General features: G+C 44.9%; 1 protein-coding gene across 9 annotated transcripts in view; it reads left to right on the forward strand.

Moving 5' to 3' along the window:
- The window catches only part of LOC307021235 (anoctamin-4-like), a 67,310-nt gene that overhangs the window by 19,082 nt on the left and 29,999 nt on the right, over nucleotides 1–18,229 (forward strand). For 3 of the 9 annotated variants that reach the window (XM_079653170.1, XM_079653168.1, XM_079653169.1), the window contains exons 4-7: nucleotides 11,319–11,519; nucleotides 12,191–12,339; nucleotides 12,471–12,620; nucleotides 17,828–17,928. In XM_079653170.1, the coding sequence (XP_079509296.1) occupies nucleotides 11,319–11,519; nucleotides 12,191–12,339; nucleotides 12,471–12,620; nucleotides 17,828–17,928 (601 nt within the window). The other 6 variants (XM_079653172.1, XM_079653173.1, XM_079653176.1 and 3 more) reach the window with 6 other exon arrangements.

The following is an 18,229-nucleotide window of genomic DNA, read 5'->3' on the forward strand; positions in this document are numbered from 1 at the left end:
CTCGGCTCTGCGGCTGCGGGTTGAAGATTTCGGACACAGACGCACACCAGGTCTGCTCGTCCTGCCTCGGGCTGCAACATGCCCAGGAGGCTATCGACAACCCCGGCTCATGCGGGCATTGTGCCCGTTTCACCGTGAAGAGCCTCCACCGACGGTTGACCCGGCAAGCTAGCTTGCCGGGTCAGGACTCCCTCATGTCCTCTGATTTACCGGACGGAAATCAAGACACGGGGGTGTCCGCCACAGAGATGGAGCCCCGCACTGTGTCGGTCTGGGGCTCATCAGTAGTGGCAGCTGCAGAACCGGAGTCCCGCGCCGTGTCAGGCTGGGACTCGGTGGCAGCGAGGGACATGCGAGCGGGGCCCCACGCTATACCAAGCTGGGGCCCCCGGCTGGACATCACCATGGTCTCGCCCGCAGAAGATGTCCTGGAGTTGGACTACATGGAGGACGAAGAGGATGAAACCTCTGGATTCCTCCTGTCCGACTCTGATGAGCAGGAAGACAACGTCTTCATGTCATCGGCTCAGGCTGCAACGCCGGGAGCGATGGCTGCTCTCCCGGGCGATAGCACACCAGCTTCGCCCTGTCTGAGTATGGACCTGCAGGCCGTGTGTCAGCGTGCCGCAGCCAGACTAGACATCCCATGGCCCGAAATGGCCAAGGAGACCTCCAGGTCCCGTTACGAGGGGAAAAATTTGCCCCAAGCAACGAGGACAAAGAGGCAACTCCTGCCGGTCTTCCCGGAGATGTTGGATGAGGTGTCGGTCTCGTGGAGAGACCGGCCCTTCAGCAACAAGGCCCCAATCCAGGGTGCCTCCTCTCTAGACTGCGACGGTATGGAGAGGCTCGGCCTGCTCCGCATACCGCCGATGGAACCGCTGGTGGCAGCTCACCTCCTCCCGAGGATGGCGACTACACCGAGCAGGAACCCCACGCTGCCGGCAAAGGCGGACCGGTTGCAGTCAACCATGACTGAACGGTCCTACAGAGCCGCAGCATTGTCTGCCAGGGCTTTGAACATTTCCTCGCTGCTAACCGCTTACCAAGCGGAGCTCTGCGAGGATCCGTCAAGTAATCCTGGACCGGCAGTACTGGACGAGATAGCCGCGATCACGGACATCTGTCTCCGCGTTCAACGCTGCGCCGTCCAGGCCACGGGAAAGGCAATGGGAATTATAGACGTGCAGGAAAGAGCTAGATGGCTCAACCTCACCAACCTCCCAGACCGGGAAAGAGAGGATGTGCTGGACATGCCCATCGTTCCCGAGGGGATTTTTGGATCTGCGCTCGCTTCTATGCAGAAGAGATGCGAGTCCAAGAAGAAGGAAGACGAGGCCCTCCACCTCTGTCTTCCTCGAAGGGTCCAGCCGCTGCCTTCACAGTGACAGTCCTTCGCCCAAGCTACCTCAGCTGCTCGGTTTAAAGTACCGAAACAGCAGAGGTCACGGCCCGCCCCGAGTCCCCAGCCCAGGCAGGAGACGGGGGCGAGTTGGCCCAGGAAATCTCCGGTTCCGGCTGCAGCCCAGGCGCAGCCAACCCGGAATTTTGGTCAGCAGTCGAGGAAGAAGAAGCTGGCGGCCTGACAGCCTCCTCTTCTTCCCTCGGTGACGGAGCTGGAAGGTTCCCCAGCTCCAGATGTGTTCCCGCTGCCTCGAGAGATGCCTCAACGCCATCAAAGTGCACCAAAACACATGTCACAATATTGTTCTGTTTTCTCGGATAAAGCATTTTCCGCTGACGCATCCAGGCCTCAGGCTGAAGGCGCAGCTCAGAAAAATGAAAGAGAAAACAATAAAAACAATAAAACCAATAAACTGCCCGCCATTTGTTCCCCTTTTTAGAGCAGCTACGGCCTCTCTCAAAAGGCGGACAATGAACGGGTCTGTGAAGGCACCGCCGCCACGCGCATGCGCAGTGACGACTGGGGCTGTGAAGGCACCTCCGTCACGCGCATGCGCAGTGTCGGTGGGGACTGTCAAATCGGGGTACCACCGTGTTCAGACACTAGAGGATAACACAACAAATAGAGACTCAGAGGGCAAAAGACGTGACATCTCCGCTGGCTCTAAGGAGCAAACAGTGGAAGATGCTCACAACGTCTGCTTGGGTGTTCAAGACAGTTACACGGGGCTACAGACTCCAATTCGCTGTCACCCCCCCTCGCTTCTCGGCGTTCTGTATTCACAGGCCCGAGGGGAGTCAGCCCACATTCTAGAAAGAGAGATCCTCTCGCTTCTAGAAAAGAAGGCTATATCTATAATACCCGCCGAGCGGACTAAGAGTGGCTTTTATTCCAAGTATTTCCTCGTTCCCAAACGGGGAGGGAACGGAGTGCTGTCTTTTCACGGAAGGTGGTCACCACAGACGCATGTCTGACAGGCTGGGGAGGTATTTACGAAGGTCGTCCGATGAGGGGTCTCTCGAGCAGAGACCTCCAGCGGTCGCACATAAATTACCTGGAGCTTTTAGCGGTGTTCCTCACCCTAAAACGCTTTCTGCCTTTTCTCAGAGGACACCATGTCCTCGTGAGGACGGACAATACGACCACAATATCGTATATAAACCGACAAGGGGGTTTGCGCTCTCTCCAGTTACACATGCTGGCACGCAAACTGATCTTGTGGAGCTGCGGCCGTCTCCTCTCTCTGAGAGCGACGCACGTACCGGGTGTGATGAACCTCGGAGCAGACCTGCTGTCCAGAGGCGTACCACCATATGCAGACTGGACTCTACATCCAAATGTTGTGAGCCAGCTGTGGGTGCGTTACGGCCGAGCCGCGGTAGATCCGTTTGCATCAAAAGAAAATGCTCACTGTCAGCTTTTCTTTTCAATGCGCGATCAAAACGCACCATTAGGTGTGGACGCGCTCGCGCACATTTGGCCTCCGGTCCTCCTGTACGCGTTTCCACCCCTGGCGCTGATACCCCCAACTCTGGCCAGAGTGAGGGAACAGCGCCACACAATGATCCTGATAGCTCCGCACTGGCCTGCAATGTACTGGCTGGCGGAGATATATCAGCTGCTGTGCGGTCAGCCGTGGCAGCTCCCCCTACGCAGAGACATACTGTCTCAGGCGGGGGGGACGATCTTTCACCCACATCCGGAGCGCATGGCCCTATGGGCCTGGCCCGTGAGTGGTATAATCTGAATGCAGTGGGTCTCCCGCAGAAGGTGATAAACACTATTCAGAGTGCAAGAGCTTCCTCCACTAGGATTTCTTTATGACTGTAAGTGGAGGGTGTTTGAGGACTGGTGCCTTCAAAAAGGGCACACCTCTTTTCAATGCCCTGTGGGAGTGATTTTATCATTTCTACAGGACCTAATTGATAAACACAGAGCTTTCTCCACGATCAAAGTCTACCTGGCTGCTATTGCTGCATGCCATGTGGGTTTTGAGGGTAAGACGGCCGGCCAGCATCCTCTGGTCTGCCGTTTTATGAAGGGAGCTCGCAGGCTCCTTCTTGTTTCCAGGTCACTGGTGCCCTTATGGGACTTGACAGTGGTTTTAGATGGGCTCACTCGAGCCCCATTTGAACCCCTGGAAGAAGCTGACATGAAGCACCTGTCACTCAAGACAGTGCTGTTACTGGCCCTGGCATCCGCCAAGCGAGTCAGTGACATTCATGCGCTATCTGTACATCCTTCATGCACTCAGTTCGCCCGAGGGTTAACGAGAGTGTTGCTGAAGCCCAACCCTGCCTTTATACCTAAGGTGGTTGGTTCATATACCCCCTTTGACATTGAGGCATTTCCTCCGCCACTGTGTCCCTCCGGGGAACAGCAGCCGAATTTGCTATGTCCAGTCCGTGCTTTACGCACTTATATGGACAGATCAAAAGAGTTTCATCATAATGACCAACTCTTTGTGTCCTGGGCTAACCCTCAGAAGGGCAAGCTTGTTACTAAGCAACGGCTCTCTCACTGGATTGTGGAGGCAATTGCTTTGGCTTACACGAGTCAGGGTCTGCAGGCACCTTCGGGTTTGCGTGCTCATTCGACTCGTGGTCTGGCTATATCCTGGGCTTTGTTCAGGGGTGTTTCCATCCAAGACATTTGTGCAGCAGCGAGCTGGTCCTCGCCGCTCACTTTTGTCCGCTTTTACAGATTAGACGTCTCTGCTCCCAGTGTGGCCCATGCAGTGCTGGGCCCCCTGCTGAGTTAGAGCTCTAACTGTTAAGTTCTGGTTGGTCTTGGTGACTTTCGAGATAAGCTCGTCTGGCAATACGGGAGCTACAATATCCCATAGTGAGACATCGAACGGAGTGTTATGAATGAGAACTATAGGTTACTTACGTAACCCCAGTTCTCAGAGTAACATGAAGTGAGATGTCTCACCAGACGGCCCTCCTTGCTATGGTGAAGCGAGAAGAGGTGCTTATTTTGAATGACGCATGCGGCGTAGCGCAAGCTACTTATAGGGGGTGGATTCCCTGACGCTGACGTCAAGATCACCAGCCAATCAGGATTGGCGTAATGAGATTGATGCTTCTGTTTGCTCCGCGATGAGGCGCATCCCATAGTGAGACATCTCACTTCATGTTACTCTGAGAACTGGGGTTACGTAAGTAACCTATAGTTTTAACCTGTTAAACTCCAAGGGTCCCCGCCTTGTTTTGTTTTTTCACGACACTGTGTCTCAGGGGATCTTAATATTTAAGAACCTATTAATGTGTTATACCAGATTAACGGAAATAATCTCAGCTAACTGATGATACAAACCATTTTTACCAAAACAAAACACAAGTCTCATAAGAAGCATCTAAATGACCCCTTAGCGAAAAATGCTAACGGACATTGGCACAGAACTCAAGATAAAAGTACCCTTATTACTTATCCTAGCTGCACATACAAGATATCCGATTAAAGCTGAGGTTCCACAGATTATTTAGGTATATAGTATCATCACTGAGTGATCCGAACTCGCGACCAAATAAGGACTATGTGGGAGTTCCCCTCGATTCCATTGGCTCTGACGGTTAGAAATATATGTCACATGTCAAAATCCAGCAGGGGGAGCCAGAGATATGAAAAATCCACCCAAATGGCCCCAGAAGAGTTTTTTTTGTTGCTAAATCTGTCTAAAAAGGTCAAATATCACTTTTTTTGCATCAATCTTGATACAGGGTACTTATTATATGTTGTACTTTGGATTCCTAAAGCTTTTAGTCTACTAACCCATCATCCAAGGTTAGTTTTCACTATAAGTACAAAATATCTTTTGGACGGACACTATAATTTACAGTTTTTTACCATGTTCAATCTGAATTTTCTTTAAAATAAAAAACGTCTATATTTATTCTGACTTTTCTACATCCAACTCACAGGTTTATCATTACTTTGAGAAAAAAGATGATTAATTTAACCCTTTTAGAAGGGAAGATATGGTGATTTGTTCTGGGAATGTCATTTTCGAGCCTGAAACCTGAAAAACAGGCTCGGGGTTTTAAACCAGGGGTGTCCAAACTACGGCCTGGGGGGCAAATATGGCCCGTTGTCCATTTCTAATTGGCCCTCAGTAAATTCTTAAAGGTCACCTATGCATACATTTTTTTTAAATGTACTCATCCTAACTTCACATTGCATTGGTTTATTATGAAATTCATAGACATTTTCTTTTTATTACTTGGTTTGAAGCTCAACTATTATGTAAAATCCACTTTTTCATGTCTTTTATACATCAACATGTGTCCCCTCTGTGTAAAGAGACTCTGAAAGTTTCAGGAAAAAAGGCCGCTCACTTTTTGTCCTGATCCTTTTATATAAAAACCAGTCTGAAAATGAGCTGATCAGATTTTGGACAGTTTATGATGTCATAACGATTGATTGGCTAGTGTAACCATTAGCCAATAACCAACCAAGTTTAACCCCCCCCCCCTTATCACCTGAATCTCCTCCTAGAGCACCATTGTGTTCTTTTTAACCAAATATCTCTCAGAGGGGCGTGGGGAGTGGCTCCTTATTTTCATCTAAAGTAACAGACAGAGAATCAGCACTTTGGAAACAGGGCTGAAACAGAGGGGATTATGGGATGCTACAATGCACAGTTTGGTATTTCGAGTCCAACACTTCAGAGACATGTTTGTATATATCTGAGACCTATAATATATTGATGAAAAGCAGTATAATAGGGGACCTTTAAAGTATGATGGTAAATGGCCCCCACCTGAAACTTGTGCTTGTCTTATATATTGTATTTCTTAAATATATATGTGAGCCTATATTACACAGTAGTTTTCATGTGTTAATAAGCCCACTTTTCAAAGACATTCAGTCAATTAGAGCTGAGAACATGTTCTAACAAATATTAGTTTTATTTCCATAACAAGATTTAAATAGACCCTTCATGTTTCCCCTTATTTTAAGGGATGAGCTGCAACAGGATAACTGAAACCCTATGAGAGCTGTGTTGTTTCTTAAATCATATTCAAGTAGAAAGCATAATTGACCTACATTTGATTGATTTTGCTAACTTATAACTCAACTTATGAGGCAGTATACCTCACCTCTAGTGAGGGACTCAGGCCTTTGTATTTTTTCTGTATGTGGCCCTCAGTGAAAAATGTTAGGACACCCATGTTTTTAAACCATCAGTTTACTGGAGCAGCAGACTTTTAAAGCACACACATTCACATTTTAAAGATCATGCTTGTATTTAGGGTTTCTATTAGACCATGTTCAGAAAAAAACATTATTATACTGTCCATCTGAGTATACAGTACCTGTATTTATCTTCTGTCTCTTTAAGCTTCCCTCTTCAAAAAGCCCAGTCTGCTGTGATTGGCTGTAGTATCTTTTTTTCTCATGTTATTAATTAAAAAATGTCTTGAACCCTTGGCAGAGACAATTTACACATTGGTATCTAAAATGATTTGAATGAAATAAATGCCAGACAAAATGTACACGTCATCGTTCAAGGCATAATGAAGCTAACGGTAGTCTGTGTTAAACACATCAATTAGATATATTTCCCGAGCTTTTTCAGTACATAGTTAGCACAGAGCCGTTACATTACATTCGCGGAGCCTTTACGTTGAGTATTTGGACCAATCCACGGACTTCCTCACACACACACACTCAATCTTTTCTCAGCTGCAGCTCCGCGGATTTCTCAGCCTGAGACGGCGGGATGCGGGTGTGTGTGTGTGTGTGTGCTCGGGCTGGAAAATTGCACAATTTAAATCTATTCTAGTAGACCTCAACAATGGAATTATGATCAGTAGAAATGGCCATGACATGGGACCTTTAAATTGAAATATATTAAAGAAGAGATCTCTTCAGGGTCATCAAGGCCAGAAAGAATGATTACAGAATTATATTTCAATATTGTCATTATTTATATTGTTGCTTTAGACTTGAAAAAGATCTTACCGTATATGATCTACTTAATTCTGTCCTTGGCTTTCTATGAAAAGGTACACACTGACACTGTCATTGTTTTGGCTAAAGCAACACTAACACATCTAGCCCTTTTTTCTGATTGGACGCTGAGAGAGCAGCTTAACCTCTGATTGGCTGCCAGGGAAGACTGATCAAGAATGCCGATGAACGGCACGCAGCTCCTCTCCCTCTCTCCCTCTCTCCCTCTCTCACTCTCTCACTGTAAACATCCTGGTCATGCTTGTGTTTTTCTCCAGAGGAGATCTTTGACAGCTTGTGGTCGTATAGCGTCTCTGACAGACCTGTCTATGTGGGAGTATGTGTGTGTGGGTGTGTGTGTGTGTGTCCAATGTGATGTTGGGTCGACGGATGCGGTGATGAGGATTAAGGAGTAGGAAGTGGGGATGCTGCTTTTCCTCTTGGGACGTCGCGTTTGTTTGTTTCCTCAGCGAGGTCCTTTGCACGCTGGGGCTGGGGGGGAAGGAGGGGTGACTGGTGTGTGTTTGTGCATGTGTGTGTATGGGGAAAGATCTCCTGGCTGTTTTGGCGTCTGCTGCGGCTCTGCTGGAAAGCCCCCCCCTCCCCTCTCTCCCTTCCTCCCCCTCTGAAAGGTGAAGCTGCCTCTCTTCCTCTCTCCACCTTCACTCGGTGAGTGTTGTCAAGTTGTCTTGAAGCAGAGGCAGCTTGTTCAACAGTGTTCTTTTTTTTTTTTGCTGCAGTGCTCTCTCTCTCTCTCTCTCTCTCTCTCTCTCTCTCTGTCTTTCTCTCTCTTTTTGTGTTGCTGTGTCCTACTCACACACCGCTTCATCTCTTTCTCTCTCTCTCTCTCTCTCTCTCTCTCTCTCTCTTTGACCATGCAAGCATTTGACCTTCACACATACACACACACACACACACGCACGCACGCACGCACGCACGCACTCACGCATGCACACACACACACACACACACACACACACACACACACACACACACACACACACACACACACACACACACACACACTCAGTCATACATTTGTCCCGAAGCTTTCCCCTTTTCTCTTGATCGTTAAAGTATTTTTTTCAAACACTTCCTCATTCTCAATGCTGCATCAGTTGTAAGACACAGAAATGGGCATGCCTCTGTGAGTGAGTGTGTGACATCCAGGCATCAGCAGCAGGTTTGTAGGTGTGAAGTCTGCCCTGCATCCCCCCCTCGGTCCATCTCTGGACATGATGACAAAAAATTACAACACTATCCTGAAAAGCAAGACACCGTTACGATTGGTAAAAAGCAACAGCAACATGTACTGTATAGACAGCTCCCATATTTACACAGTGTATATGTAGTTGTAGAAGTTGTATTGCCAATGAATGCTGTGCTAACATACATTGCTAACACTTCTGGGAAATCAGTTTCAACATTTCAAAAAAAGTTTAACTGTGACAAACTCGATAGATCTTTAACTGCCAATTCTATGGAGCCGAGCTGTGTAGTTGACAGATCCTGGAGCAGGATTAACCAGAATGTGTTCAAATGTCAACGTAGTACGACACATAGAGTCACGTCTATGTTAGAAGCAGTGTTCTTGAATTAAATGTGTTAAATGCTCCAAAAACACCAGATCCCATCAGGTGTCAGATCATCCCCAGCATTCTTAAATGTCTCCTGTGTGTGTTTGGTGGGATGAAACCAGTCTTTTTCTGCACAGGTTCAGACCATACCATTTCCTAATTAGGTTTATCAGGTTCTCAGCACTGGGTTTGAATCCAAAGTCTGACTAGTATTAATATGCTCTCAAAATGTGAGTTCTTTCAATTGATCGCGGTGGGAGCTGATGAGCCCACATGAAAATGAACTGAATGGGTTTTATTTCTTAAAAATGAAGTCAAAGCAAAACAACGATGTTAAAGGTGACCTATTATGCAAAATGCATTTTTGTACGTCTTTTAAACATGAATATGTGTCCCCGGTGTTCCAGGGAAATCACCAAGTGTCAGAAAACACAACCCTCTCTATTTTCCTCCATACCCAAATCTCTTAAAAAAGGGGCTGCAACGGATCTGATACAGACTGATCCAGATTTGAACACTTCTATGACGTCACAGGAGTGGCGCTACGGCTGTTGGGCCACCTCCACCAATCAGGAGGAGACAGCCACGGACATTGCCGTTCGAAAGCGCTGGAGACGCTGTAGTACATATGCCAGTCCTGTAGATGGTGCTGTTCTCACAGAATCAGCCCATGGAAAGACAGTGTTAAATTGAGCGAAATGAGGAATGGCTAAAATGCATGATCTGTTTGGTATTTTGAAAAATAAAAAGTATAAATATGCCTTATATAGGTATGGTCCTAGACTATATTATTCAAATATAGCATGATAGGTCCACTTTAATGTAACGTATGTCTGAGCACTGTGTATCATACAGAAAAACACAGACTGAAAAATTAGAGCCCTGTCTTTCCATTAAGTCATGTAGGCCTTTTGAATGTGCAATCGTGTGGTTTGTGGAGTTATTATCTGCCTCTAAATAACAAACTAAGAAGGGAGAAAATTGTGTAACGTAGCATTAATATGCATTTTTGGCTATGTCAGGACAGCCATCTCACTTTGTTTAGTCCTTGTTCTACTAAAGCGGTGAGAGCAAGCGGCTGTGTGCTGCCAAAGCCTCCCCCCCACCTGAGTTTTGGCTCTGGTTATAGTCTTACAACAGGGTGGTTACAGTTTGATGGTCACATTGTTTTACTGGCCACTGTCTTGGTACAGCAGGTTGTAGGCTCATATATGGTGTTTCAGTATTTGAGGGACAACATTATAGTAAGATGTTATGTATCCCGTTAAGAAGACCGCTGTGTGTCCTGAGGAAACATGCGTCTTGAATATGGGGAGTGGAATTTACTAACTGGTTCTGAAGTCCCCTTTCAAGTAAAATAGACCATAAAGCAGGGTATGCTCTTGTGATTTACATGTCGCTTTCATCGCGTTTTGTCCGGTTTGTGTGTTGTCAGTTAATCGTATTGTGTTTCTGTTAGCTGCATCCACGGGCTCCAATGTTCCCAAGCATCAATGGCTAATTGGAGCCAAGGACGCTTCCACAACCTCTGTCCCCGGTTCTACGGCTCAGCAGAAAGATTTAGCTGAGTCAACTTTTCATGTCACAAAGTAAAAATCAGCACACAGTCCTCCCACCTCTACAGAAGCTCTCCAGAGAGTGAGTGATGGAGATATTAAGATGGAGAATGTATGTACCCCAACCTTAACGACACTTCCTACAGTAGATGATAAATAGACCGAATTAGCTTTTGTGTTCCTGTGGAGAATGTATTTTCAAAGTATTTAATCGTAAATCCCCATAATAAGGAATACACGTAACTGAGCTGTCAATTTCAGTTTTTCTTTGGTCTTCCCTCTGTGACTTTCACAGATCTTACTGTCTCACATAATCTCTCTTATTCTCTCTATTCCTGAATCCTTGGAAAACCGGAATGAACCCGTCGTCATAACTGGGAGAGGTATCACCCTGAAGGGTTGGAAAAATGATAGGTGCAACCAAACCTTTTTTTTGGCTTTAACAAAAATTGACTTTGACCCTAAGCTCATAAAAAGCAAGAAATCTTCCAGGCAGTTTATTTGTTAACACTGGATTGATTTCAAGAAGTAATCTGGACCTGAACTCAAATGTTGTGTGAATGGTTACGACCTAACTTACCCATGACTAATGAACTCCTTTGAGTATCTAACAGTAAAGTTTGACGGTAAAATTCATCTGTAATGCTCAACCACACTGCTCTTATAAAACGGTAGGCTGATCAAGACAGTGACTCACGAGTGGTCATGGCGCACACAGTCAAAAATAAGCATAATAAATATTAGGCTGATGGGTCCAGTAGTATGTGAGATGAGTTACAGGTGTGGCAAAAACATAGTGTTATAAAGGTCTTGTGTTTCCTATAGGTGTGAGTTTATCTCTACATGAGTCTGAGCCCCGGAAGAGGAGCCACCGCCGACGCAGGGTCCCACTGCAGCCTCTGGCCTCAGGCTACCAGGCTGCGGACAGACCTCTGGCCTTCCCCTTCTGTGGGGGGGCAGACATCATGGAGGAATCCTCGTCTAAAGCCACGGACTCCAGCACTCAAATTGATGAGCCTCCCCTTGGTGAGAACCAGCGCCACTAGAGCTTGAAAGTTCTCTACACTTGCAGTTCACATAACACACCGATATTTCTTTAAAACAAGAAGCGCCAAACTCTCTTTATCATTTTCTATTTAATGGTTAAGGTTTTAAGTAACAGTTTTGACAAAGCAATCAAAATACAAAGAAGAAGTCTTATAAGACGCTAGATATGCCTCTCTCTCTCTCTCTCTCTCTCTCTCTCTCTCTCTCTCTCTCTCGCTCTCTCTCTCTCTCTAAGCAAGGCAAGGCAAGTTTATTTATATAGCACCTTAAAACACAAGGCAATTCAAAGTGCTTTACAAAAATGAAAGACATTAAGATCATTAAGAGATAGTGCAGCGGACACACATTATAAACATTAAAAACCAAAGATAATAAAACATGAATAATACAAGTTACAGTAGTACATAGTTCAATTAAAAACAGCGGCAAAAATGAAAGTTTTTCTCGCACACACCAACTCAAAACGTTTGTTTATTTACATGTATGTATACAAATGGCATGAATAAAATATGTACTTTTCAAAGGACTGTGAGGGATAAATGCCTTAAATAACGTCCAGGGGATTGAAAAGTGTCCTCCATATACACTAATGAAAATACACAAGTAGTAACTGTGTATTCTAACTTTCTCTCTGCTAATCTTGCCTCCAGCTGTGAAGAATGTTAATGTGCTTCTTGAGAGAAAAAGGTCAGAGGGCATCAGTAGCCTGTCCAGAGACGACGACTCCACCCTGCTCAACCCGGACACCAACAGCAGCATCCTGGACAACAACACCAAGTCGGACTCGTGCCTCCCAGAGGTCAGTGGGGTAGGGAAGCTGGACAGAAGAACTCTATAGTGTGTAATGATGTGTGTAAAGGTGGAGGAGCCAATGGCCAGTTACTAATTGTTCCTTATTGACTGTGTGTCCTTTATGCGTCTATCCGTCAGGGGAGGAGTAAGTCCAGCTGTCTTTGCTTCAGCGATGGAAAGAGTCGCATTGACTACATCCTGGTTTACAGGAAGTCTAGCTCGCAGTCAGAGAAGAGGGAGATATTTGAGCGGAACATCCGTGCAGAGGGCTTACACATGGAAAAGGAGGTAAAATACACTGCTGCTCATTTGTTTATTCGTTATGTTGACAAGTTCAGCTAAATCATCACGTCACGATGCTCAACCACGTCAGTGATGATTTAGACCATGATTTGGCCATACATAACATACATATTATCCAGATATTAGGAGTTCTGTGTCAAGTAAGACCATAAAGATTCAGAAGATTTGGTTAGACTCTTTGGTTAGACTCTAGAAAAGACTATGTGTGGTTCAATGTTATCGCAATGTTTATGTAGAAATTCTTTCTTTAATAACACACCAACACAGCTTAAAATATCTGACGATTTGTGCCTTTGCTAAAGAATAACGATTTCAGTATTTTGTGATATCTTTCTGTTATCTGCGATCAAGAGTCTTAGTATTTGCCAAATTTGGCAGCCATAACACCAGCTCTGCCAGATTTAGAAGCATTTTTCAGCGGATAAATTCAGCGTACATCTTTTTGTTTGCTTAAACTAAAGGAGAATAATTTACACAAGTGGGATTTTTGTGAGATTATGAACATTCTGGCCACAATTACAAGGGGGGGCATCTTTCCTGCCAGATTTACGTAGAAGCCCCCTTGTCATTTTATACACCATGAATCCAGAGTAAAATACTTTTGTTTGCTTTGAGGACTGAAAAGCCACAGCGGCTTGGCCCCTGGGCTTGAGCCTGCATTAGTGTCACCTGTTTAAATATCATTACCATTATCACTTTTATATAGTAATCTTATGTCATCAGTTGCTTTTTAAAATTCCAGCAGATTCTCGTTACCTGAAGAATATCCAGTAGGGCCTGGCTCATTTCGTGGCATCTGCAGGCAGTGGCAAGTACTTCCGGCATCTGCCACAGATGCCACTACTTGCAGAGGCATCTGCCGCTGCTGAACGGGAGTTGCCACAAGATGCCAGAGTAAGAGAAGGTTTACGGTAGCTGCCATTCAGCTTCCGTGGCAAATGCTGCTGTTTAAACCCGTATTTATCGAGTAAAATGTCGCCGTTTAGGCATGACTTTATCGAATTGATCTGTACACAGGACTGATGTGCGATCTCTATTTTTCAAAACGATTATAAATTATAATTTCGATTCAATTTTACTTGGAGAACGTGGTTTGCAAAATTAAACAAATGTGCTATATTTATGATAGTAGGCTACTAAAAATATATTGTAATAAAAAAAAGAAATATTGGCGAATGAGGGTTGCAACGCAAGCCCTTGGCAATTGTCGCTTCTGGAGGGGAGTTTCCACTGCTTGCTACGATAATCCAGGTGTATTATTACTAGTAATACAAATAATTAACAAATAAATATCTGTATTGACACAGCAACGTGTACACTGGTGTTATTAGACTTGGCTACAGACTTAGGGCAGCTGTATCTTGCAGTTGCCACTGCAAGTGAGATGCTAAGGTTTATACTTTATAAATGAGGGAAAGGACAGTTATATTTGATTGTACACATGTATAAATGTGTTATTTTAAATGTAGGCATATGTACTTAATTTGTATTATTTTTGCTGTCAATAAACAGATTAATGTCATTGTATCTGTTTTGTTGTTTAATATTTTAATTCTGATTAAACATTTTTTTAAGTGCTTCAGATGATTCTTATTTGATATTGATATCAGTGAATCTAAACCAACGTAAAAAAGCAAGACACGATTCATGTTTCTTTATCCAACCCTTTTATTGTGTTTGGAAACTGGCGAACAATTTGTTATGCTTGACTGTAACTAGTTCTTGGCAGAACGTTTCATGTCCTTTCTTTGGTCAAATGCAAAGGTGACGAGCTCGTATGGTGGTGAGTCATCCTCATCCGTCTCCCCTTGCCAGCTTTGCAGTGCTTGTAGGGTTTCAGCTTTAGAAACTGCATTTAAAGGTGGGGTAGGTAATTTTGGAGAAACCAGCTCGAGTGCGCTAGAATTTGAAAATACACAGGCGGGAAAAATCTGCCACTTCTTTACAGAGCCCCTCCTCCAACACACACGAACGCGCACATGACCAATGAGGGCACGAGATAAGTTTGTGCACAGATGGAAGGCTGACAGGCAGGTAGGCCATCCAGTTATTTTAGCCGGGCCGGCTAAAATGATTGGTCGTGCTTCTTACAGTAGGCTTCCACAGATGACATTTTTTAATGGATTTTTTGTCAAAGCACTTCAGATATTCATTGCTATCGGGATGTTAAGAGCATTCCATGGAATATAACAAAAAGTGTATCTCAAGCCAGTTTCTCAAACTTACCGTAAACCTTCTCTTACACCGGCATCTAGTGGCAATTCCCGTTCAGCAGCGGCAGATGCCTCGGCAAAGTGGCATCTGTGGCAGATGCCGGAAGTACCTGCCACTGCCTGCAAATGCCAAGGCACATGCCATGGCGAGTAGTGGCAACACTCACTGTTAACCCTTTGTTCTAGTATAATAAATAAAATAACATTGTACCTTGAAAATCAATGCATTCTAATAGCGGACATTTTACCCGTTGGCGGTTTTAGGTAGCCTACAGCGACCCCTGGCGGTTATAGTGTTAAGTAAAAGTAGAAGTAGCCTACCTAAATGTAGGAATACTCTGTTACAAGTAAAAGCGCAAAAGTATTAGCATAAAAATATACCTAAAGTACATATTAAATGTTTTCATTATAATTAGTGATCATTAAAGTGTTATCAAAGCTGGTAAAGGTGCAGTTGTAATGACTTTGTATACTGTAGGGTAGCTTGTGAATTTACTCCAGGTGGAACTAAAGTCTGATTTAAGACTTGATTATATTTCTCATCATTAATCAGAATCTGTAGTAAGTAACTAAAGGTAGCCTATTACATAAATGTAGTGGAGTAAAATTATACCATTTAACTCTGAATTGTAGTGGGGTAGAAGTACTAAGTAAAATGCAATTTAAATACTCAACTAAAGCACAAGTAGGCTATTTCTAAATCACAAGTAGGCCTACAGTACTTGAGTATATGTAGCCTACTTAGTTAGCCTATTTCCCACCTCTGGTCAACAATGATAGGTCTTAATGTCAATAAGTTCTCTTTATTTACTTATACCAGTATTATCATAAAAATAGCATGTTTATTTATTTTAACAAACCACGTTCTCCAAATAAAATAGATAGAAATTATAATCTTTAATCTTTTTGAAAAATAGAGATCGGACCATCAGTCTTGTGTACAGATCATCAGTCCTGTGTACAGATCAGTTCGATAAAGTCATGCCTAAACAGCGAGATTTTACACGATAAATACGGGTTTAAACAGCAGCATTTGCCACGGAAGGCGAGTGGCAGCTACCGTAAACCTTCTCTCCTAGATTCCACCGGGTCCGTCTGCGTCGCATTACGGCCGCGTTACGGCCGCACAGCGGAGTTCGCAAAGATCGCGGCCACTCTAGTCAATGGGTGCTATTCCACCAGACGCGCCGCGTTACGGCTCAGAAGCGTCCCAGAAGCGCCTCGGCACTGGGCTCCGCTCAAAATAGGATTCAAGTCTATTTTTCGACGCGAAGCGTACGTTGCAGAGGCGCCGGGCAGGAAGTGGACCGGTCAGAGCATCCGGTCCATCCCCAAAATAAACTAATTTTGCAGACCCTATCCCTCCGTGGTCTTTCAAGTAGGAGGAGAAATGCCAGCGTTCTCCTCCGGTTTACAGGCACTGTGTAAATTATATATTGTAGTGATCACTGATTGACAAATAATTCACTCATGGAACTACAGGTTGGGGGTATTGTTCTGCACGGACACATTTGTTGACGGTACCTCCTGTGTACTTACTGGCCGTTTCTCAATCTCGAGGAAACTGGCTTCCAAGCCAATATTTCAAGGATGCTACGTCATCGAGTGCCGCCGAAGGACTGTTCCAATCTCCAGCATACTTGGAATTCCACCGAGGCCGCGTCCTTGTTTGGGGGTAATTTCGAGGCTGCACATGGGTAGACTTCGCGTCCTTAAAATCCCCACAATGCTTTGCGCACGGACCAATTTCCCCAAATCTGTGGCGGAAAATGTAAGGCGGGGCCTCTCATATGACGCACACCTGCACACTTGCTAGCCTGTTCCACTCTTCGTTTTCCGAATGCCAGGAAGGATTCTTGCCTAGCTTCTGAAGCAAGTGACTCGGAAGACATGTGCTACCAAGCAAGCATCCTCCCGATTGAGAAACGGTCACTGTGTGCCCTCCTTTCTTCTCTCTCTTTGCTTCCCGGGCTCCGACCCAACAACATGAGCATTTCTGCTGCTCAATAAAGCCAGCTTTGTACCTACATTGCACCGCCTCCGACTCCCTTCTCTCGGCAATATATAGAATAATTATGATGATGAATGTATTTTTTTACCACTAAAATACAGCAACACATCTTTGATTCATGTCGTTTATAACTGGAATATTACAATTATTATTGACTTTGTCTGTACAAAGTAGCCTGTCCAGGAAATATGCCCAAATCAACAAAAACTGCGAGCCGGCAGGCAAGACGCTCCGCTTCTGAAATGCTTCTGAAACGCTCCCGGTAGGGTATGGAGGAGGCCGGACCAAAACCGCGGCGCAGCCGTGACGCGACGCAGACGGACCCGGTGGAATCGAGGTCTGCCATCTTGTGGCAACTCCCGTTCAGTAGCGGCAGATGCATCGGCAAGGTGTGACATCTGTGGCAGATGCCGGAAGTACTTGCCACAGAGGCCACGGAATAGTGGCCTCTGTGGCAGATGCCGGAAGTACTTGCCACTGCCTGCAAAAGCCACGAAATGCGCTTGCTGTCTCTCCAATATCCAACTCAACTTTGTTCTCCCCCAACCCTGATGGAAATATCTGGTTCTTTTGCTGATGACTGTGAGAGAGACTTAGCCAACATTTGCAACATCAATACAGATTTCATGAAAAGGGCATTTAATGCTTAGCCTTAAAATCCATGTAATCTCGGATTGCTGAATTTAGAGTGCTGCTGTACCATTTGTTATTCAGCCATCACTCATAAAACCCAAATAATGGTGCTCCAATGCTTCTTATATTAAGCAATTCTTATTTCAAGTGTCACTTAAAAAAGTGTGTATTCCAATTTATCTGCCAATGCAGTAACACACACAGGGAAAACTTGTGGTCTGTGTCCTTCAACATCGGGATTGTATTCTCCTGATTCTTGTAACACGAGCAGGAGGTGAAGAGCAGAACAAAGCAAACATATTGATGTTGAACATGTTGATGCTGATCTCTTCCAGGCCTCTTTGACAAACAGTGATGTGATTTTTCTGAAGCTTCATGCACCGTGGGACGTCCTCTGTCGCTACGCAGAGCTCATGAACATCCGTATGCCTTTTAGGTGAGATCACAGACTAAGTGAATAATGTAAGGCATTTCCCTTCTATTCAACCGTTTTTGATATCCAAATGTTGACGTCTTTGGTCTTTATTCATTGCTTGTGTTTGCACCTATTTCGAAGCTGGTTCAGAATCAGAATACCTTTATTAGTCACAAAAGAACCAAAGACAGCTTAATGTTACCTAAGCGCGCATACAAAAAGTACTAAAGATAAACAAATGAATTATAATAAAGAAGTTACACATTTTACAAAAATACACACCCTGTAACAGTTCTGAGGATTTAGCAGCCAGGTATATATT

This window comes from Notothenia rossii (genome assembly GCF_949606895.1).
Source record: "Notothenia rossii genome assembly, chromosome: 10".
In the NCBI taxonomy this organism is placed as follows: domain Eukaryota; kingdom Metazoa; phylum Chordata; class Actinopteri; order Perciformes; family Nototheniidae; genus Notothenia; species Notothenia rossii.